The 24860-nt window shown below is 40.3% G+C and overlaps 1 protein-coding gene across 2 annotated transcripts in view; it reads right to left on the bottom strand.

The window, feature by feature from the left end:
• Nucleotides 1–5042: 5042 nt before the first annotated feature.
• LOC147852523 (protein ROLLING AND ERECT LEAF 2-like) overlaps nucleotides 5043–24860 on the bottom strand; it is an 80399-nt gene continuing 60581 nt past the window's right edge. Inside the window, exons 2-5 of one of the 2 annotated variants that reach the window (XM_087333959.1) lie at nucleotides 10103–11004; nucleotides 7612–7775; nucleotides 7288–7511; nucleotides 5043–6488 (exon numbers count right to left, since the gene is read on the bottom strand). In XM_087333959.1, coding sequence (XP_087190085.1) covers nucleotides 5669–6488; nucleotides 7288–7511; nucleotides 7612–7775; nucleotides 10103–11000 — 2106 coding nt within the window. In that variant the 5' untranslated portion in view covers nucleotides 11001–11004 and the 3' untranslated portion in view covers nucleotides 5043–5668. Of the gene's footprint in view, nucleotides 6489–7287; nucleotides 7512–7611; nucleotides 7776–10102; nucleotides 11231–24860 lie in introns of those variants that run through there. The other variant, XM_087333958.1, reaches the window with a different exon arrangement.

Raw genomic sequence — 24860 nt, 5'->3', positions numbered from 1 at the left:
TGAGCCATACGGCTTCGCATTCGGCTACTGTTGCGCCCCTATATACGGCTTCCGTGCTCGATAGTGCGACTATCGACTGCTTCTTACTGCTCCAGGATATCGCTCCGCTGCCGAGGGAGAAGACGAATCCAGAAGTGGATCGTCTATTGGCCTTATAGCCAACCCAATCAACGTTCATGTACCCTTCGAGTCGAATTGGCGTATTCGACTTATACATGATGCCATAGTCCATTGTCATATTGACATACCGAAGTATCCTCTTAGCACAATTGAGATGATCATTTCGTGGGTTTTGCATGAATTGGCTAAGTAGGCCTACCGAATAGCTGAGGTCGGGTCGTGTGATGGTAAGGTAGATGAGGCTACCGATCAGTTGACGATATTGAGTCAGCTCGCGCTCTTCGGTTCTTGAATAAACATCGAGCTTGAGATTTCGATTGAGAGGGGTAGACACAGGTTTGCACTCGGTCATTTCGAACTTGTAGAGTCAGTTGAGAACGTAGTGCCATTGAGAGATCAATATCCCGACTAGTGTTTGAATTACTTTGATACCGAGGAAGAAATGGAGCTCGTGCATGTCTTTCATTTCGAACTTGCCGGATAGGAGTGATTTGACCTTATTGATCCCGGCAATATCCTTTCCTCCGATGATCAGATCATCCACATACAGGATGATGACAATCAGATTGTTTGACTCGTTTCAGATGTAGAGAGAGTTGTCGGATTTCGACATTCGAAAACCGATTTGATGAAAATATTGCGTTATCTTCGAATACCAAGCACGAGGTGCTTACTTAAGGTCGTAGAGTGGCTTCTTGAGTTGGCACACAACTTTCCGGTGAGTACGCGATTCGAAGAGGTGGTTGTATCATGTACACCTCCTCTTCTAATTCGCCTTGTATGAAGGCGTTCTTTACGTCCATCTGGTGGAGGTGCCACCCTTTTGCGGTTGCGAGAGCTATGACTGTCCGAATAATCGTCATCTTTGTCACCGGGGCAAAGGTCTCCTCGTAATCGACTCCGTGTGTTTGGGCATATCCTTTTGCGGCGAGTCGTTCTTTGAAGCAATTTTCTGAGCCATCGGCGTTGTATTTGACCTTATAAATCCATGTGCAACCTATCGCTTTCCTGTGTGGTGAATGGGGAACAAGGTCCCATGTCTCATTTTTGTGCAAGGCCCGCATTTCTTCATTCATCGCGTCGACCCATCGGGGGTCCTTCACGGCTTCGAAAAATGTTTCAGGCTCTCGAACAGTTGCTACCTTCATCATAAAGGCGTAATGATACGCCATATACTCATCGTAGCCGAAGCGTCTTATGAGGTTCTTTTCACGGGTAGATCGGTGTAACTTCTCGTTCACAGAGACTAATGCTTTCTTCGCTCCATTTGTCCGGATTTCGAGGCCTTCAAACTCACTGTCAAGGGAGTGAGTTGACTCATTGTCCATCAGGTCTTCATATTCTGGCATTTTCGCCTTGCCTTTGTCCAGTTTTGGACTCGGCTGAGATGTGCTTCGATCGCTCGGCAGCTCTTGTGGTCCACTCAGCCTTGTCGTATGCGGGCTATCTTCGTATGTGTGTCCAAGTTTATCTTCTTCTTGTATCTCTTGTTTGGCAAATTCTGAGTCGATTGGAGTAGAAATCGGAGTCGTCTCTGGACCATACCAAGATGCCGATTCGTCGAAAATGACGTCTCAACTCATTTGAGCTTTTCAGGTAGATGGGTTGTAGCATTTGTACCCCTTCTGTTCGAGCGAGTACCCTATGAGGATACATTTCTCCAACTTCGGGTCGAGCTTTCGTCGCATCTTGTTGGGAATATGCACATATGCGATTGAGCCGAAAATACGAACATGTGATAAATTCAGCTTCTTTCCAAAAAACCTCTCATGAGGGGTTACGTCATGTACCGCAGAGGTTGTACACCTGTTCATGAGATATACGGCTGTGTTCGCCGCTTTTGCCCAGTACGATTTCGGCAGGTTCTTCTCATTCATCATTGACCATGCAACCTCTACTATGTGCCGATTCTTCCGTTCGGCTACACCATTTTGCTGAGGTGTATGTCAACATGAGAATTCTCATCGTATTCCTTCCTTTCGGAGATATGCCAAAAACTTGTCCAAGAAATATTCTTTGCTTCCATCTAATCGAAGGCAACGTACATGTCGGCCCATGGCTTTCTCGACTTCATTCTTAAACCTTTGGAAGTGTGCGAACACTTTGCTCTTCTGTCTCATCAGGTAGATCCAAGTGTACCTAGAGAAGTCATCGATGAATGTGACATAGTAGCGACAAGCTCTGAATGTTGCAGTCTAGGCTGGTCCCCACACATCTAAATGTACTACATCCAAGATCCCTTTACTCACATTCCTCTCTTCTGGGAATGGTTGTCGGCGTTGTTTTCCGAACTGGCACGCCTCACATACGCTCGTAATCTCCTTCACGGTAAAGTTCGGGAGTCCGATTATGACTCCTTTTGATTGCATGTTCTGGAGCTTTTGGAGATTAATGTGGCCAATTCGCTTGTGCCACAGTTTCAAGTCGGTTTCAACTTTAAGGCCTTTCGCGAACATAATTGATTTCACCTCTTTCGATTCAAGGATAAACATCATGCTTTCTCGGCGATCGTGAGCAATGAGGCGACCTTCTTTTTGGATGAAGCACCCTTCATCATTGAAATTGAACTGCACTTGCATCCCTTGTTCGACAATCTGGCCTATCGAGACCAGGTTTTTAGTGATGGTTGGGACATGCAAGAAATTTTTTAGGTAGGTAGCTTTGTTTGTTGTTGTTCCCGAATGGGCCATTCTTGATGTGCCGTATTGAATGTGTCGTGTCATCGCATGTTTCGACATAATCGGGCCGATCGGGCTTTCGTAATTCTCGAAACCAATCTTCATGGGATGTCCTATGATTGGATGCTCCTGAGTCAACAAACCATACATTATCCGAGGTTGAGGTGTTTTTCTCACCTTTTGTCGACATTGAATGTGCCTTGTGCCTCATCATATACATTCCGCCACGATCATCGTAGTCAGAATTCGAAGCATAATTCATAAATTGTCGGTTGATTGACACCGAGTCTCGTATCTTTTTTCGGCACTCCTCTTCATAGTGATCGTGTTTTCCACAATACCCGCCTTCGATCGGGTTGTTACGATTGCTTAGTCCGGCAAGATAGCTCCCCCTTCTACCGAACTCTCTGGCATTGTTCATGTCTGCTTGCCAAATTTGGTGAGATTTGCGTTCTCGGGTTGACTGACCCTATCACCCTCGGCCGAATCGACCTCTATTTCCTCAGCCAAATCCTCTTCTATCGGTTGATTGTGAGTAGAGCATCTGACCATCCGATGCATTGCTCTTTTGTCAAGCATGATTTTCTTCCACCAATAATATCGAGTGAAGGTAAAAAAAGGAAGGTGGGTTCTCCCTTGCGAAAATGGCCGATCTGATCGTGTCGAATCGTGGTGCTAAGCCGTCAAGGCATATTTGCACCATTTCATCATCGTCGATGATGACCTTGATCGATCCGAGGGCATCACACAACTCCTCGATCTTCAAGGTATAGGCAGTGATCAACATATCCGTCTTTTGCATGTTGTTTAGCTCCTGTCGAAGTTGGACTTTCGTGCAACTGTATTGGCCACAAAGATCTTCTTGAGATTTCCCCAAGTTTCTTTCAGCATTTTCGAATCTCGAATATAGCCGAGCATTTGGTCATGGACGCATGACGCAAGGCAATACAACACATGGCTCGCGGCCTACTCCCACGCTAGGTAGTCAATGTGTGTTGGGTTGGGTTGCGTTTTGTGAGCTCCCTCGATGTAGCTCCAGTAACCTTGTACTGCCAAGATGCGAAGTTTGTTCTATCGAGCTTCTCGGTGGGAAGAGTGCTTCCCATTTGGGTGTTCATTGTCGAACTTCTTCTACTCTTGATGCGAGCTATGCAGAAATCGTTACTACAACGATCAACTGGTTCTCTACAAGTTTGAGCACAACACACGTAAAGGCGATGGGCTTGGATCAAGCTACCACGCGCTCTGATACCATGTAAAGAATCGAGAGTGATTCTATGTAGCGGAAGGACTGTGTTTGTGTGTGTGTGTGTGCGCACAAGAGAGAATGAGAATGAGAGAGAGTGTGTGTGTGTGTGAGAGCTCTAAACAAGAAACCATATATTACATCCAATAGTAACTAAGTTACAAAAGGTTGGTTTAAATACCAACTAGTCTAGGGCAAATGCCCTTTCTACTAATTACAAAAATGTCCTAGTAAGTTTTCCACCGACTAGTGTGAACACTATTCCTATGGGAAGTTGAGTTCGATTCTCAAGCACATATATGTAAGCACTTACACAAATATAATATACATACATATTATTTACACATATACATTCAAATACACATGCATGCATGAAAATATATTGCTCAACAATTAGAAGGATTATTAGAAGTATTATTAGAAGAATCAATGAGTCCAAATAATTTAGGTTCAACATTTCATGGACAACCATTTGGCCAACCACAATCTACACAAAAAACTTTCATAAATAGGACTAAGGGTGGTATATATAGAGGTATTAATCTTCATAAAGTTTGTGGTTGTCTTACTACTCTACTATCTACTATCAAGTGCACTTCCAACTCAAGCACAAGCATCACATTCTCACATACAATATGGGGCAAACATCTTTCATTACCATAGTTCTTTGATGTGACACGGTTTAATAAAGTTTTTTAGAGTCTAAGTTGTATGTGTCGTTGCTGATGTGTTTATTTGGTTGTTTGGCCATAGGTTTCAACAAAGTATTTGGAGTCTAAGTTGTATGCGTTCATGCATGTGCAACTATATGTTATGGTGAACTTCTTTGTTGGGGTAGTGGTTTTCACTTTTCCGTTTTTATGGCTTGCCAAGTTAAAGCACACTCCATGTGTAAATGGACATAACTATCCAACACATTAAGCTCAATGGTCAACTTAAAGAATCTGTGAATAGTATGGTTGGATACAATAATGAAATTGAAAATTAAGCAAAAAAGCTTGTGTTGTGTGGGAAGCCAATTTAAATTTACTTATTTTATTTTGCAAGCGCCCAATTGTGAAAGTGGGGGAGAATATGGTCTAAGCATACATAAGATAAGGGCACACAAACACCTCGATGACCCTCCAAATCGAAGTCTAGATAGCTATGGTTTGGATACAAAGTTGGGTATAACCAACATTATGTTTAGTCTAAGGTACATGCATCTTCTTCATTATATCACATACAAGTTTTCACCCAACCCAATACAGCTGGTATGGCTCTACTAACCTTCTCTCTTGTCTTGTGTGAAGTAGGAGGGTCTGGCTAGGGTGTATAGTATAGATCGGGTGGAGAGTCTATCTCAGGCCACCTCATGTTGATCACTTCCTTCGAACTAGGGGTTAGACCGGAACCAAGCATTGCTTAATTTTGAAACACAAAGGGGGGGGCATTGATGATGTAAAAGTCGCGGCATATACTACTGTGGTGTCGAAACACTTTTTGTACATTGAAACTCACAATGTCGATCAACTCAACTTGTCTAGTCATATCGATCGATATCACAGGCTAGCTATAGATCTTTCCGGAATTGTAATGTATGTATGGGACGAGGAAGATCGAAGAACATAATTGTACTAAGAGGCTAGTACGCGATTCGAGGAACAGAGGCACCATTCATCGAAGCGATAGACTCCAATTCTGTATAGCATTGCAACACGGAATCAGCGAAATCTCGCATCGCCTTCAGCACGGGAGGGAGCCCTTTCTCGAGGCTGTTTAGAGCCATAATGCCACTCTTCGAGCACATCTGTTCGTACTTCACATTCTCGGATTCAACTGCATCTTTCAGGAGCTTCACCATTCTCTCCTTCTCCTTGAGACTCGAAGAATGCGGGCCGCCGCCCTCTTGTCCGACTTCATCCGAACCACCGATACCCTCGGCCGCCCATTTTTCCTTGTACTTTGTCTCATGAGCATTTAAAAGCTGTTCCTTCTTCTCTAGGTCCTTCTTCAAACTCTCAAGCCTCTTCTTTTGCCTCAACTCCTCACTCTGGTGATTACTCAAATCATGTATAAGAGATGAGAAAGCTTTTAGGGCATGTATTGCTAGGGTTCCGGGAATCCGATCCAAACTGCTACGCCATGCTCGGCAAAGAATGTATACGGGTGGGGTAGTCATCTTTTGAGGCGAGCTTGGTGTGTCTTTCTCATCAATCTCTATCTGGATAATGTGGAGCTTTAGCCAATGATACACCGCATGCATGTAATCTTTCTGGGAGTTAAGAAGCTTCTCCAAGTTTTCTTGCCATAGCTTGATCTCGCTTTCAAGTTGCAATGTGTTCTCCAAGTGGTGTTTGTTTGTTGACCTTGGCATGAGTGATATGTCGGGGGGCGCTATATTCTCAATAATATCATATTGCCTTTGATGGCATTCCAGCATGCATTTCCACATGACAATTAACCTATTAAAAAGAACATGAATAAGATTAAGATACCATTAAGATGATTACTCGGCCTTCTTTAGTACCCCTAACAATTATCATACTTTCATGACTCATACTTAATATCATGAAAACCAGCCTAGCAACGCAAGATACAATTGTCAAAACAACATTAACTTTTATAGGCTAGCCGATAAATTTGTACAAAAACTCCGAAGAATGGTCAGGTAATCCTAAACTTGCTAAGAAATTACTTTAATCTCATAATAAAACCTGATTTAAACCTGCATTCAAAGGCCTGTCCCTAGGAATAGACACATTACACAACTATACTTCTCCTACGAGATAGAATAAGGTCCTTGTCATGAGTTCATATCCTCATATAAACTCAACAGTCAAAATGACATCAAGCTGGTTGTGTTCATGGATTTTGTTATGTCTCAGGACATCTCAATATCTGTTTTGATGTGAAATGCTTATAAGAAGATACCAGACTTCCACCACACAAACACATCCTTAGTTGGAAAGTGGTCCTATTCATAGGACCTGCCAGCTAAAGCCATGCCCATCTAAATGTTACTGGTCTATTATGCAAGAGAACAATCTGAAGAGTAGGGACATAAATTACATCATAACTTTGATAAGCCATCAATATCCCATAATTATATTATCAAACCAGCAACTTAAAATATCAAAGGATTCATGTTAGAGGATGTTTATTTCCCTCTGCGATGTGCGGAGGATAGTTTTCTTCAGTATTTGCCAACAATTGTTTTTCATACATTATTCAAAAACACACAAGAGTACCCAATCCACTTACTTCGTCACGAGATCCTTGAGTTGTGAATACAGTTGCTGATCCCTTAGGTTGTCAACTTCAACAGAGGCAGCATCCACTGCTTGGATTTCAACCAAGTATCTTGTTCTTAAGGTTTTGACTGAAGCTTTTGTTTTGTTGATAATTACCGGATTCTCCGAACGCTTCTTTTGGCTCTTCAACTGCTCAGCCTTTCTTTCCAACTCGATTCGAATCAATTCTCCAGCCTGAAGTAGTTATGACATTTAGTGTTACATACTCTAAAACATAGCTAAAACTTTTTGGTATATAACAAAGCATATACTAGCAAAAAGACATAGCAATTACCTTCACTTCATCATGCAGCTTTTTCTCCCAAGCCAACAGTTTGTCTAGAGTGGATGCATGTGTATCTTTTTCTGTAACAGTCCTCTCCCTACCTGGAAGTGGCACCTGAGGATTCCTGCCCCAGCTCATCACCCGCAATACTCTCGAAGAATGCTCAAGTGATTCTGCAACCATAGTTTTACACTCCTCTTTTTATTTACTTTTTCCATGTTTGAACTGTACTCTAGTGGCAAGCCAAGTTTTTATGAACCCATACACCTGGTTAACAGCTGACAATGTGCACTACTTTGCTAGTTTCAAACTCATCTCTATCTGTGTTTTTGCTCTAGCGGTAAGCCAACTCTTTACTAACCAAAGCACCTGGGTTCAAATCTCACTAAATATACTACTTTACTAGAGCCACTGTGGAGTGAAGGAGCTGAACAAACACAGGACCTTCTTACAACATTACCAACTGCCTGAGCTTGGTCTCTTTTATTTTATTTATACATTTCATGCCATGATAAACAAAAGCACCAGATCATATGACCATTACAGCAGAAAAAGAAAACAACGAAGACCTGTAACAAGAATAGCTATGCTGTCAACTATGAACTACATAGAAGCCCAAAACAGTCCTTTGAATTGCATACAATAATCAATTTTTACTCTTTAGTTCTCTATCTGATAATGAATATAAAAAAGCCACTGCCAAAAGTTATTATTAAGAACAAAGATGGCCAAAAGACACTCAAAACAGACCCAAAAATAGATCTTCTACGTGACTTGCACTGGAATTCTTATATCAAACCTAGAATTTGACAAAACTAAGGCTGTAAATGCATTTATCACAGTATTAGGGATCATTCCCCCTAAACATTGTTTTCGATAAGTTTTGTTTTTTTCCTTTTACTATCTTTGCCATGACAACTCCTTGGGACTGATAATAACCACCAGAAGCAACGGTCATCATTAAAGCACAAGGAATTGTTGACTATTGTGGTGCAGAAACTACAACTTTTTATCGAAGGGTACACAACCAGCAACCTTCCTCAATAAGGGGAAGGAACCCTTTACCAAAAATTCACTTCTCAGGTAGGCCTACACCTTGGGATAGAAACAACCCAAATGTTAATAGAATCTGAGATATATGTTAGGTTTGTATACCTTGCATAAGTCATGTCAGAATCATATGCCCCAGTACTGAACCCATAAGGTTTTGATGGTCCATATTATCACCCTATTCTCAAGTTTACAATCTTGATTGTGAATGTGAGCTACCTTTTTGAAACAATTTGGTCATGCCATTGAGAATCAGGATGTGATTGATGTTGACATGGTAACTAAGCATTCAGTGCTACCATCTATGTTGATATTGCAAGAATGTGTCCATGCATTTTAATTTGCATACTACCACCAGCACATTGATATATATGCTTTTTAACTCTTGGTAGGAATTAATCCCCCACTGTGGCCATTTTAGGATTTAACCCTATACCTTGGGTTCTTAGGCATTGTACGAAAACCAATTAGGTTATGCCCTTAGTGTAGGATTACAAAAACAATGGACAAGATTCACCACCCAACCTTGACCTTTGTGATAGACTCTTTGCTTTATTTGGATATTTCCCATATTTGCTTCATTGCTCACAATGCAAAGGTCCCTGATCCTCGAAGCCTAAGCCAATAACTGTCCTCTCCTTTGTAAATATCATGCTGTAACATTACATCCCCACCCCTCTGATGATGCCCTAAAAAAATGAAAGTAAAGTACTGGTTCGGTAAAGAAGCTACACTCCTATTCTCCTCTAGATGATCATGCTAGCCGGAGCTCACTGAATTAATAGTGAAAAGCTCCATAAATGTGTAAACATAAAAATCAATGAACAAGCCAAGTCCTTAGAAATGCTAGATTGTCAATCAACCGGGGTTTTATTGTACATGAATGATGGAAGAAGAGCTTTTGAGAAACTGCTTTGAATTATTTGAACGAATGTTTTGGATCTTTTGATGGAAAGAGATAACTCTGAATGTTATCTAAGCTGTAAGCTGGTAACAACCATTAGACTTATCAATCGTTATGCATTACATCAAGCTAATTAACTTAGAAAACGGAATGGCATGTTCCTTATCTCTTCAATACTCAACTGTAACAACTTGACCCTTCCCTAGAGTGTGAACATATCATTATTTCTCATTGGATGGCTGGTATTCTAAACTGGACCTAAGAACTATATTCATAAGACGTTTTACAGATATTTTCCAACATGGCAAACAACCCAATTTGCCTCATGTTTCCCAACCAATTTTCCTGGACTCTGGAGTTGGATATTAGTTGTATAAATAGGGCTCGCTGATTAATTACGCCCTTTCATGTTTAGGGAAACATTGAATCCTTCTTATCTCATAATTCACAGTGCATGAAAAGGATGACTAAGGCAATGAAACAATGAGGCATCAAGCATAACAGCAAAGATAGAGAGAGGGAGAGAGAGGGAGAGAGAACAAATACCACTATAATTGGCAATATTCGAATGATAATGCATTTTCCGAGCCTCGAGCAATCTTGCAACTCCTTTACCTCCATCACACGCAGCTAAGAACTCGTCATCGAGGAGCCGCAAAACCTCACTAAAGTGAAGTGGAGCCGGAGAAGAACCATTGCCATCCTCTTCACTCTTCTTCTCTTCATTTTGATCCATTTTCAAGGTAGCCGAGTTCGCATTGGAACCATGCTTTTCAGGCCGTCTCTCGCTAGACAGATCTTTAACCGATTCCAAGTCATTTGGGAAGACGCCTTCAAGATATTCCCATGTGGGGGACTTGCTAGGAGCAGGAGGAGGAGGAGGGGTTTGCATATCTGAAGGAGGAAGTGGAGGAGGGGGTTTAGCATCATCACCATGGCCCTCTTCTTCTTCTTCTTCCTCTTCTTGAACACTTCCAGGAGGACTTAAGCTAGGGTTAGGGTTAGGGTTAGGGCTAGTGCTAGTGCTAGTGTTAAGGTTATGATTAGAGCTATGGTCTAAGTTCGGGTTATGGTTCCGGAGAGGTGGCATGCCGACTGTCTTGGAGAAGCCGGGCCGGTGGGTCTTTTGCAGGGATTCATTAAAGAAATGTGGGAGTGGAGGGGGTAGATAAGAGGAATTATGATTATTGTCATCAAAGTTGGAATGAAGGTGGATGTGAGTGTTAGTATTACCAGTAATGTCAGAATGGGTATCTTTAGCATTGCTATCTCCAGCTGCGAATTGCCGGAGGGCTGCTCCTGTGTTCTTTAGCGACTGTATGTAGGCCATATGAGCAGCAGCAAATGCGTGCCTGTGCTGGACAGCCAGTTTTATGTAGTGTTTCCTGTCTTTGCACCTTGTCACACATTGCTCGTTATTGAGATTCGATGCAGAGCAACCCATCCCTCTCTGATCCTCCTCCTTGATCTTCCCTCTTCTGATTCTTCCTTAAATTTGCACTAATTTGGTCCTCTTCTTCTTCCTCCTCTTCCTCCTCCTTGATCTTCCCCCTTCTGATTCTTCCTCAAATCTGCACTAATTCGAGTAAATGGGAGAAACAGAACAACCCATCCATGTCTTCTTCTAAGTCCTTCTCTTTCTCCTTCCCTTACTTTTTGGGCTGATTCAAAGACCCTTCTTTCTCTTTCTTTCCTTTGATCTGCTCTTCTCCGATTCTTTCCTGGCTATGGAGATTGAAGCAGATATTTCTTTCTTTTGTTCTTCGATCTGTTGTTCTCTGGTTCTTCAAGAATATATATATATATATATATATATATAGAGAGAGAGAGAGAGAGAGAGAGATCTGGCTATGGGTAAAGAATCTCTGTCTCTGTCTGTATCAATGTTCAACTGTGAGAGAGAGAGAGAGAGAGAGAGACTCTGCTCCTGCAGAGAAGAAAAATAAGGATAAAGCATTTGCTTAAAGAGATAATAATTTATATGGTTTCCAATCCTTAATGCTTTTTTGCTTTCTGCTTTTTGATCTTTTACTTTTTGTTATTATTATTATTATTTTGTTTTTGCTTTCTGTTTTTTTGCTTTTTACACTTTTGCTTTTTTGCTCTCTTACTTTTTGTTTTTGCTTTCTGTTTTTTGCTCTTTTATTTTTTGTTTTTTTATTTTGTTTTTGCTTTCTATTTTTTTGCTCTTTGATCTTTTTTGCTTTTTGCTCTTTCTTGCTTTTTGCTTTTTGCTCTTTGCTCTTTTTGTTTTTTCCTCTTGCTTTCTGCTTTGCTCTTTTTGCTTTTTGCTTTTTCTAGGTCATTTGTTTTCTTGTGGTTTTGCTTATCTCCTCTCTTCATGGACTTGGTTCTTGCTTGATTGTTAAAAACAAAACAAGGATTTCACTCGGGTAATTCATGGTCTGGCCCTGGTCGAACCTGGATTCCTCATGTTTCCTGGATTCCTCATGTTTCCTACTGGTTCGAGAAGACTACTTCTATTCGACCCCCTCTCTCCCTTGCCTCTGATTCGGTGCACATCGATTTGGAGAATAGCTCTTAACAACAAATTGTGCCCCTAGATTTGGGGAATAACTCTAGCAACAGATCGTGCCCCTTGACCCATGGCCATTATTTAGGGTTGTCAAGGAGGCGTTGTTTGCCCTCATATGCTTTCACGCCTCTTTCGATTGAGATATGATTCAGACCAAGTTGGGTTGCAATGGTCTAGGGAAATAGTAATTGATATACATAGAGGGTGTCCCCAAACCCTTTCATTCTTTAGGTCTTGGGGACAATTCTGTATCTTAGATGATTTCACACTATTTCGATCCAGACAAGATCCGCACTGAGACCACCAAATAGCATGTAAACGTAAAAAAATAGCCAGTCATGTGATAAATTGATGATTGAGAATAGAAAATTGAGGTACTATGTATCCAAAAAGAGAGTGTTTACCCTTAACCTTCCATGGTTTATGCTCTTATGAAGAAGCGTTGTATTGTTAGTTGCGTCAACTTTTTGTGCCATCAACAATCAAATTGAAAACAACTAATTGTGAATATAGCAAGAAAATGGGTTTGTGTTTAATACAGAAAGAGGTATTTCGACCTCTTGGGCTACATAGAGCGTGTTTGACCCGACTTTCATGGTTTGTGTACTCAGGGTGTGGTCAACGCTTAGATGCTTCCATTTACCAACCATTGAATGAGACATTGGATGATAGACAAAATCCAAAGAGAATAGTGGCCCGCATAGAGTTTGTCAATATCCCTCTTTTGATACAATAAGTATTTTGGCAAAATTTATCAAATGAAGCGCTTCGATGAACATTGTTGCAACCACTTACCCAAGCAGGATTTTTGTACAACCATCGTAGTGCCTTGCGTGGTATGTTGTAACATTACTTTTGAAAGTGTGTAATTGTTGCAATCTTGTGAAGGAACAAGCATTATGGCCTCTATTGTTGTGATTTATTCTTTTGTTCGAGATATGCTAGCTTTTGGCTATATAATATATTATTTATTATTGTTGTTGATCTCATTTGTGATATGCCGACACTACGAATATATCGAAACATGGGCGTCTTATACGTGTTTTCTCAATGTTTATACAATTGTTATAATTGATTTATGCTTATTTAGTTAAAAGCAACTCCTATTTTAGATTATGTGTGCATCTTTTACTAACTTTAAATGTCTATTATACTTTTGTGTTACTATCATATTTGTAATTACCACTATTGGGCCAACTAAGTCATATAAAAGATCAAGGTTTTGTTTATGTCACCATCTCGCATCTCCTTTTTCATAGCCATGCCAGACTAGTTTCCAAAAGTATGAGACATGACATTGAGTTGAACTAACCTCCACAAGCTCCACACCCAACCCACTTACGATAAAGTTACAACTTTCATATGCATACAATGCCTAAAGTTGACACCAATCTAGTACAATGAGATGCCAAAATATTTAGATTTTCTTTTGCATATATTGGAATTTAGGGTTGGTCCAAAGATTTAAATGGAATGTTGTGTTCACTTCATCCTTACTATTTCTCAACATTCCATTCATGTCATTCTATTAAAAAAATTGTGTATCTAGTCATGTATCACAAATTAAATAAACCAAATTTCATTTTTGCCATTGTATCTCCAAAAGAATGTGCGCTTGATCAAATTCATTTCTCTATAGGGATATATCTCTTTGTCTTTTATGTAATCTCTCTCTCTCTCTCTCTCTCTCTCTCTCTCTCTCTCTCTCTCTCTATTTTGGTGAAAACACACAATTATATCCATAAATGTGTGAAAAAAACTACTTACAATGGTTGTCACAATGGAGTATGGTCATCCACTAATTACACTACATGGGTAGTGGAACATGTTGAATTGCCAATAGGCAAGTCGAACACTCCACTGAAGAAAGAATTTTCACTTGCTCCAATAAAGAAAATTGCCACATTAGTACTCCCTTCAACTTTCATAGATATGCTTTTACTTCATGCCTACCATCAAATACAAAAGCATTGTGTGTATGACAATTATGATGCAATCCCCAATATCTCAAAAATAGGAAAATGATCTCTCTCTCTCTCTCTCTCTCTCTCTCTCTCTCTCTCTCTCCGTAAATAATGGCTTTCATTACAAAAGAGAAAACACCACTATGACAAATTGACAAAAAAGTATAGAACCCTTCTATGGATCTAAATACTACTACTACAAACTCAATCCCACCCTACACACCAATTCAAGGGTCAAATATGATGATATGTGACTTGGCTTGTAGCATCAATCCAAAATACCAACCTGTCTTGATCACATGAAAACCCCATCTCATTATAAACCCATCTCTCTCCCTCTCCCTCTCCCTCTCTCTCTCTCCCTCTCCCTCTCTCCCTCCCTCTCCCTCTCTCTCTCTCTCTCTCTCTTCTTGTAGCATCAATCGAGTTATAATAATACATGGGCTACAATATCCTTTGTAATCACCACAAAATCAATCAATGACTGCTCTCGTGACACCTCTCATCTCTATCTAGATGCATCCATCGTTATAGGGGTATATAGTCCCAAGTGATAAAGGCCAATGCAAATGACAAACATGATGTCTTGCTAGCCTACAAATCTCTAATTGCTCATCTTACAACCTCCCATAAGTTTCCAATAAGGAAAATTATCATTTATTAGTATGTCTTTTAATTATCGAATACACTTTTCAACCCCATATTCGTTATATAAAAAATAGAGGCATTTCACATTTGCCAATTATACCATAATCTCCAACACCTTAGATACTAAAAGAATATCTCAAAGTGTTGAGAAGGCATTATCAATTGCACACAACCAACCACCCATTGAAACAAAGATTTTGACACTACACTTATAGAATCTCTATGTCTTTGTCTTTCCCCTATGCATATTTGCCACAAACAAGTGTGTGAGTTTAAGAATCACTTTGATACAATGAATGGTGCTTTCGACCACATTCAAGTATGTTTTCTACATATCTCAATCCAGTTCATACATAGATTTCTCTCACAAACACAATTTACACCATCAATTGCAACATTTATCATTTAAATTCTTGAACATCCAGAGTAACTATTGGATGTAAAAATGATTCCACTGATTGACCGATAGATCATATTAGACCTTCGACGATAATAACAAAATCCATCCATCTACCTTTAGCCATGATATTTTAAGTGAGAAGAGCAATCAAAATTTCTCTATGCACATAAGTATGATCTTGAAATCGAAAATGAAGCTTGGAAATGCCCACTAGAGCAAATTGCGTCGGCAAACCTTATCCATCATGAGATCAAGAATGGGAAGCATCTCACACTACGATATGAAACATTCACGATAGTGTTCCCTGCCATAGGTTATCATCTTCAACAACCTCACACAACTTGCCCAAGTTGGGCATGTTCAGTCATTCCTCTTAGGCACATTTATATGCTCTCTTATTAAACAGAAGAATGATCTTAAAAGAAGGAATGAGGCCTCAACCCTAGCAAAATGCCTTTGCCTTGCAAAACAATTTTCAACTCCCAAAGTTCATGTTTTTGGCCTTCTAATGATGTTAATGTATTGTTATGGTTATCATCTCTCTTTATGTGTATACCCTAACGAGGACAACAAATATGAAGAGCATCTCACACTATGATCTAAAGCATTCATTGCCATTTGACAATGCCTTCATCTGTTACCACATCTAGCAACCTCAATAGTGGAAACTCTTGAAACACTCTTTCAAGGTTCCATAAATCACTTTTATGGTGTTATGAGGACAATAAATATCATCACCTCATATTCATCATAGAATCTAGATGTTGTGTTCCTTTGCATGTAGTTATTAATTTTGGTTCATTTCAAAGTGTTTTATTATTACTTTTGGATAGGGCTCTTTTAATTGTATACACTATCTTTGATTTGCATAAAAGTAAAATAAAAAATGATATTGTTTTATAAAAAACAAGCACTTGTCTAAAAATTATAACTTGAAGAATATCTTGCAAATTTGGAGAGAGTTCAGGACAAAAGGAAGATGAAATATTTTTGTAAGGAGCTTCAAATGGTAAATTGAAGCAACTAAAAATTATATGAAGTGCTAGTAGTTTGATCACTAGAGTTAAAACTAGCATTATTGCATATGGATTGGATACTTCACATATAGCCATTGTAATGCAATGATAATGCTAACTTCAGGTTAGTTTGGAGCAATGAGGGTCCACTATAAAAAATAAAATTGAAAGTTTATTTGCATTGTGTTCAAGCTATTGTATTTGTTTCTTACAACCCATCAGTTGGAAACAATACAATAGCCCAAAGGCAATGAAAATAAACTGTTTCACCTATAAATGGTTATTAGACTTAACAATGCTCGACCACCCACACATATGAAATTTCATGAGGTGGTATTCGAATTCATTGTTGAAGTTTGAGAAACTCTCACACCTTAACCCCTTGTGTTATGCCTCCTTAACTATGGCTAGAACAACTACTACACTTGCCAATGTAGTTATGGTTATGGGTCATCACAACATAATAGACATAGATTTATTTACAACTAAGAGTTTGGAGCATATTAATATACTGTTAACATGGTTTTCCTTTGATGATAAAAGGTCTATATTCTTACAAAATTTATATATTGCTTGTCCTTGGTGTAAAGGACAATAAGCCATTCTTGCCTATAGTGTCCAAGTATGCACTACTATCAAGCACATATAGAACCTACACAAATGGTAATATTAAAGTATTGATTGTTTAGTAATTGGGCACACGTTGCATGTAAAAACATAAATAAAATGATTTTCTTTGAGAAAAAAAGATCACCAAATGGTTGAGATAAAGGTGTCATAGAGTTATTGAAATTCCAAACTTAATAGAACCAAATAAATACATTATAAATTTATATAGCCATAAAGCATGGAAAAATCTTAAATGTGTTGTTTTTCATAAAATAAGAGTTTTCTTAACGAAATAATACAAATTTTGCCAAAGGGAACAATTGGTAAATAAGGAAGAAGACAAATTGTACAACTCATGCCAAGAAGCTTATTTGCAAGAGAAGCCTAGTAGGTTATTTAGAGTAAAAACAGTATATATAGAACACAAAAGTTGTAGCTTTTGTACTAGCTAGTAAATTTGTTTACATTCACTTGAGGTGTCCTTTAATATTGATAGTAATTTGATAATTAGATCCTCTTGCGCATGCACTTAAGCTACTAGATAGTATATACATGAGGGTGAAGCATTTTACCATCATAAAGCTTCTTAACCAACATTGAAGACGGTTGCAAAAGTGATTGATAGAGGGGGAACAAGAAAGATGGTAAGAGTTAATGTGATGTAAGTTGTAGGAGGAAAGAGGAAGAAGACAAGTGAGTATTAAGAGGATCAAAGTTGTGTATAAAATCAAAGTGAACTATGTGATGGAACAATCAACATGAGTATCCCTTTTCTTAGATACATTCGTTTTTGTGGACAAAAAATGAATGCTCATTTTGTGAGGTAAAGGAAGACTAATTTTGAAGTATCCTATGATAAAAATGGAAATTGAGACTAACAATCGGCAACGGTTCAGTTTGAACCGAACTGAACCGCGAAACCGCGACTTAACGATTTAAATGGTTCGGTTCGGTTTGGGGGTGAACGGTTCGGTTTTAAGGGTTTGAAACCGTGGTTGGGTTTAACAGTTTGATGGTTTTTAAATAATTTATAATTTTTTTAATAAAATTTTAAATTTGTTTCTTTAAATAACCTTATCATTTTTAAGCCTAATTCTCACATTTTAGGAAAAATCTTTAAAATTTTGAAAAATTAAAATTTGAAATAATAAAAAAATTAAAATTTTGACCTAAGTTGAAAACCAAAACCAAACCACGAAACCGTGGTTTTAGCGGTTTAATGGTTTAACAGTTTGGATTTATACCTAATGGTTTAGTTTAACAATTTCGTGGTTTGGTTTGGACACTCTTGAACCAAACCGAACCATTGCCAATTGTTAATTGAGACATGATTATTTGTTTTGAAGTTAGGGATTGTCTCTTGAAATGCCAATGGAGGGAGGGATTTCATTGACAAAATTGGATGTCTTTTTATAGAAATAAACACAATGCTATATGAATACCCATTCACTCACTAATTGTAAACCCAAGCAATAAATTTATTTTGATTGCTTGTTAGATAACCATATGTTTTGAGTTCTAAACTAAGTTTTAATAGAATGTGCTTTACAATATTGGATATAATTTACTTGAATAATGTTGCACATTTGATTTCTTGATAAGTGTTTAATATAGGGCAACATATGAGAATGTGTTGATAATATTCACTTTGAAAGGAGTTGCGTAATATAGACTAACAACATAGAGAAACGGTAAATAAATACGTTGAGTAATTATGTTCAGCGGTATAGTTTAGATGTGTGTGTGTTTGTGAGGACAAGAGACACAAGACATATGGATAGAAGATAGAAGACTCAAATGTACAAAGGAAGGAGGGGAGTCACCCTCTCTCTACATTCTCTCACTAAAACACCCACTCTTTCTCTAACAACTATAGAAGCTCATGTGTCATGGGGAATGTGGGAACTCATTAGTTATGTGTCATTGAATATAATTCTATGACACATATTTAATGTTTAGAGAGTAGTGGTGACATTTGACCATTGAGTGCTCATACATTCTCAAAAGGTGTGTTCACACAATAGACTAGGTTAAGTTTGATTCTCAACACGCCCCTTCAAACTCAACTATGTCATGATTGAGTCAGCTGTTAGGTTGGCTATCACCCCCCCTCAAGCTTGGCAAGTTGTAGGTCAAAAATTGCCGAAGATTGTCGGTCCCCAAAGCTTTTGTGAAGATGTCAACCGTGTGAAGATTGGTACTGATATGTTGAAGGTCGACATCCCTTGCAATGACACGTTCTCGAATGAAGTGGTAGTGCATCTCGATGTGCTTTGTCCAAGCATGGAATATTGGGTTTCGAGCCAAGTGGATTTTGCTAAGATTGTTGTTGTAGATTAGGACTGGGTCGTTGATGGAGATGCCAAGGTCTTTTAGAGTTTGCTTAAGCCATACGACTTCACATGCAACCACAACCGTGCCTTGTATTTGGCCTCTGTGCTTGAAAGTGTGACGGTTGGTTGTTTTCTACTACTCCAGGAGATGGCTCCACTGTCGAGAGAGAAGACGAACCCTGAGATTGACCATTGGCTGGCTCTGTAGCCGGCCCAATCAACATCTGTGAAACCTTTGAGTTGAATCAACATTGCGGTCTTGTAGAGAATGCCATAAACTAAGGTCCCGCTCACGTATCATAATACTCGCTTAACACAATCTAGGTGAATGTCATGTGGTTTTTTCATGAATTGGCTAAGGAGATAGACTGGATAGTTGAGGCCAGGTGGAGTGATTGTGAGATAGATAAGGCATTCGATCAGTTTCCGATACTGAGTAGGCTCACACTCTTCTGTGCTGGAGTTGGCAGCTAGCTTTAGGTTTCGGTCGAGAGGGGTTGCCACAGACTTACACTCAGTCATTTGGAACTTATACAGTAGGTTCAAAATGTAATGCCACTAGGAGATCATGATGCCATTCGAGGTATGAATTACTTCTATATCGAGGAAGTAGTGGAGCTCTTTCATGTTTGTCATCTTGAATTTGCCGAAGAGGAGGGACTTGACCTTGTTGATGTCGACTAGATGCTCACCTCCAATGACTAGATCACCCACGCATAGGATGATGACAATAGAGCTTCCATAATCGCTTCTTACGTAGAAGGAATTGTCGGAATTTGTCATGATTTGGTGAAGATATTGTGTTATCTTCGAATGCCAAGCATGTGGTGCTTGCTTAAGGCCGTAGAGCGACTTCTTTAGTCAGAAAACTACTTTCGGATGATTACTGGATTTGAAGCCAAGTGGTTGGACCATGTACACATATTCTAATTCACCTTGTAGAAAGGCATTCTTTACATCCATCTAATGGAGGTGCCACCCTTTTGTTGCTGCGAGTGCAATCACGGTTCAATTAGTCCTCATCTTTGCTACTGGGGCAAAGGTCTCTTCATAGTCGAAATTGTGTGTCTGTGTGTAACCTTTCGCTACGAGACGAGCTTCAAAGAGTTCCAAGCGAGGGCCGAGAGAGAAACCGGCCGAAAACGGAAGGCAGTCTGAGCGGACAATGGCAGAGAGTATTGTGGACCGTTTGGGGAATATTGCTGAAATCAAGGAATCCGGCTCGAGTATATTGTGCCGAAGACACTAGAGCTTAATGGAAAGGGTCCAAAGTATGCTTGCACATGCTAAGTTACCGAAGATGTTCTGGGCTGAGGCGCCGATGACGACAGCGTACATGATAAACCAATCACCCTTAGTACCCTTGGACGATGCTATTCCACAAAGGGTGTGGAGTGGCAAAGATGTATCATATCGACATTTGAGGGTGTTTAGTTGTCTTGCTTATGTACATGTGGCAAAGGACCAAAGGGGGAAGTTGGACCTGAAATCTTGGCCATGCATATTTCTCGGCTATGGCAATGATGAATTTGGCTATGGGCTATGGGACTTAGCTGAGAAGAAAGTGATCAGGAGTCGCGACATTGTCTTCATGGAGGAAAAGACAATAGTCGACTAGGAGATTGAGAATAAGTCTCCAACTACCGAATCGAGCTGAGTCGACGCTCGACTGAATCGAGTAGAAGCCAATTCGATCGAAATCGAATCCGAGCTAGTTGGCCGAGTTAATACTCGGCAAAATCGAGAATCGACTAAAGAGCGAGGGGAAACAGCCAAACAAGGAACTAAATTCGAATCAGCCGAAGAAGTCGAAGAAGAACCGACCGTGTCAAATGGAGGCCGTAGATACCCCTTAAGAGAAAGGAGGCCCCCCCGAAGATTTCCGGATGAAGAGCGTGTACTGCTAATTGATGAGGGGGATCCGGAAAGGTTTGAAGAAGCTAAGGAAGATACCCACAGCCGGAAGTGGTTGATTGCCATGCAAGAGGAGATGGATTCCTTGCATGAGAACCACACATATGAACTGACCGAACTGCCAAGAGGAAAGAGGGCACTTCGGAATAAATGGGTATACAAGTTGAAACCAGGAGATGACGAAAATCCACCTAGGTACAAATCACGAATTGTCGTGAAAGGCGTTCAACAAAAGAAGGGTGTCGATTTCAACAAAATATTTTCCCCGGTCGTAAAGATGACGTCAATCCGAACTGTGTTGAGCATTGCGACCAGCATGGATCTCGAAGTCGAGCAATTGGATGTCAAGATGGCATTTCTGCACAGTGATCTCGAAGAGGAGATCTATATGCACTAGCTAGAAGGATTTGTAGAGAAAGGCAAAGAGAACCTGGTATGCGATTAAGGAAGAGCCTATACGGACTAAAGCAAGTTCCTCGTTAATGGTATCGGAAGTTCGAATCCTTTATGACCGACAATGGGTACCACAAAACGTAGGCCGATCACTGCGTATTTGTGAAGAAATTCGACGGAGGAGATTTCCTCATCCTTGTGTTGTATGTGGATGACATGCTAATTGTCGAACGAGACCATATGAAGATCCAAGTGCTAAAGAAGGCCTTGAGCAGATCGTTTTTGATGAAGGATATAGGTCCGACAAAGCAAATCCTGGGGATGCACATTGTTCGGGATCAAACAAAGAAATTATTGTGGCTGTCACAAGAAAAATACCTGACAAAGGTGCTCCAAAGATTCAGCATGGAAAGCGTGAAACTGGTTGACTCGACACTGCCGACAAACTACAAGCTAAGAAAAGAACAATGTCCAAAATTGAAAATTGAGAAGGCAGAGATGTGAAAGGCAGTCGGAAGCCTGATGTACGCAATGATATGTGAAAGAGTGATGATAGAATGAAAAGATAAAGAAGATATATAAATCTAAAACTACAAAGATCTTTTGATCATGAATGATCATGATAGAAGGAAGGAAGAAAGAAGATACAACTACAAATATCTATCGATAAGAACTCTAACAACACTACATGAATTGGAAAGAAATCACCACAAGAAAGAGACCCCCCTTTCCACCACCTTACTCTTCTTGCTTTATATGAAGTTCTCCTCTACTAGATAAGTTTCCCTTGCTTTCTTTTCCACACTTATTTTAGAGCTTTTCCATCTCCTATTCTTAGCTATGACACAACGATCTTCTAATAATCATATCTCCCTCATGCAAGCTCCACATTTAGTGATTTAAAAAGCTACATATAGCTGACTTCACAAGCTTTCTAACCCATATTTGCACATTATATTTGGATTCCAAACGAAAGAGTTATAAGCGTTAGTTTCAGACTTTGTTTTGGTGGCCCGCTTTTTTCTTTTTTTACTTTTCTCCATGTATTTTGCTTTTAGTTTGACTTATCCTCAAGACCTTGGTTCGTGTTCTTGACCTCCGGATGTGAATACCTTATATGCTTCTAGTGTCGAATAACTTGAATTCTAGAAATAATTTCACTGTATGTACTAGGCCAGACATAGGATACGCAATCGACGTGGTTAACCGATATATGAGCAACCCCGGAAGAGAGCTTTGGGCTGCCGTGAAGTGGCTACTTTGGTACCTAAAAGGCACCTTGAACGTGTGTCTTCGTTTCAGTTCGGGTAACCCCACACTGGAAGGTTATACTGACCCGGACATGTTGGCTGATGTGGATACTAGCCAATCCACGTCCGAGTACATAGTGACTTATGCAGGGGGGAGTCGTTTCGTGGCAATCGAGGCTGTAGAAGGCCGTGGCGCTGTCGACCACGAAAGCCAAATATATGGCCACATCGGAAGCCGGCAAGGAAATCATATGGATGAAGGAGTTTATCGGTGAGCTGGGAATTCGCCAGGAGGAATTCCAACTCCATTGCGATAACCAGAGTGCCATCCACCTTGCGAAAAATGCCACCTACCATTCGAGGACCAAACACATCCAGAGAAGATATCATTGGCTCCAAGAGTGAGTAGAAGAAAAGGAGTTTGCTCTGATGAAGTTTCACACGACTGAGAATGGATCGGACATGCGGATGAAGGTGTTGTCAGCCAAAAAACTTGTTGGGAATTCGGTGCCTCTGGATGGGATTTGGACGAGCCGGAGCGGACAAGTTGGATGAAGGAACCGGATCCGGAAGGGTTATGGATGAGACCTGGAAACCAGATTGAGTGAATCCGAATGGATCCGGTGCAAACCAGATCGAAGAACATATGTGTAAATATGTTTCATTGTGAGCCCATCGAGGCTATATTTGTAAATAGGCCTAAAGTCATATAAGTATAAAGATGACTTAGGGCAATCACTTTATGTGATGAGGGTTGTTGATAGAGTGTGTACACAGTGAGTGAGAGAGAGAGAGAGAGAGAGACGTGCACACACACACACACACACACAACGAGTTTTCTGTTGTAACCGCCGGTCCGCGAAGACATAAAGCTCGAGGTCGTTGCCTCCGAGTCTCTGCTTGTACCTTTCTCATATAGTGATAGTTTGGAGTTTGTAGGCTCCCGTGGTTTTTCCCATTTAGGGGTTTTCACATTAACATCCTGTGTTCTCTACCGTTGTTTGTGTGTAGATGCCTTCACTCCCCACTTCCCATTTTTGCATTTGATTCTCATCGAAGTGATTCAAGACTCAGTTGTGGCCGAGCAATATTCCGCGCTATTTCCTACAAGCTAGTATCAGAGCTTACAAGGGAATGGTCATTCGGAAGCATGTTCAAGCTCAACGGCTCCAACTACCCAGTGTGGAAGCCAAAGATGAGGGACATGCTCGTGGTAAAAGATCTCTAGCTGCTGGTACAGTTCGGGGACAAGAAACCGGATAAGATTGATGCCGCAATATGGGAGCTAATGCACATGAAGACAACGGCGTACATCCAGTGCTTCATCGACATGAGCATGTACAACAACTTCAATGAAGAAAGTAAAGCTCATGTGCTTTGGGAGAAAATCGGCACCATGCTGGAGAGTAAAAGCGCCGTGAATCGGGTTTCGGTATTCTAGTGTCGTGAAAATCCGTCACTATGTGCGGATCGTGAGGTGGAACCGCCGAGGTTATGGACAGGAAGGAAATAGGGCTCACATACACAACACAAGGAAGGCTTACACAAACAAGGCACGAGTATTCAAATGTGTTTGTGAAAAGGAGCGGTGCATGGGCAAGCCCGAATCAACCCCTAGTCACAAGGTGAACGAATGCACGTGAGGAAGGCTTACACACGGACACACAAGGAAAATGCTTACTTACACACATGAGAGACAGAGTTTGGAATGCCTTTGTGAAAAGAGAGGTGCATGGGCAAGCCCGAACGCTCCCTTGTTACAAGACACGCGAACACACAAGGAAAAGGCTTACTTACACACATGAGAGATAGAGTTTCGAATGCCTTTGTGAAAAGAGAGGTGCATGGGCAAGCCTAAATGCTCCCTTGTTACAAGACATGCAAACACACAAGGAAAAGCCTTAGTTACACACACGAGAGATAGAGTTTTGAATGCCTTTGTGAAAAGAGAGGTGCACGGGCAAGCCCGAACGCTCCCTTGCCACAAGTCGCACGAACACACAAGCAAGGTTTACACATGGGAGACACAATTTCGAATGCCTTTGTGAAAGGAGAGGTGCATGGGCAAGCCCGAATGCTCCCTTGCCACAAGCCGCACGAACACACAAGCAAGATTTACATTAACACGCAAGACACGTAAGTTTGAATGCCTTTGTGAAAGGAGAGGTGCATGGGCAAGCCTGAAACGCTCCCTTGTCACAAGACACACAAAAAAATAAGCACAAATGACGATAACAAACA

The sequence above is a fragment of the Azolla caroliniana genome, unplaced genomic scaffold (assembly GCF_043228905.1).
Source record: "Azolla caroliniana isolate FFs.n. ecotype wild unplaced genomic scaffold, voAzoCaro1.0.p SCAF_18, whole genome shotgun sequence".
NCBI classification, from domain to species: domain Eukaryota; kingdom Viridiplantae; phylum Streptophyta; class Polypodiopsida; order Salviniales; family Salviniaceae; genus Azolla; species Azolla caroliniana.
The sequence above is the reverse complement of the archived record's forward strand: the minus strand, read 5'-3'. Positions and strand labels throughout refer to the sequence as shown.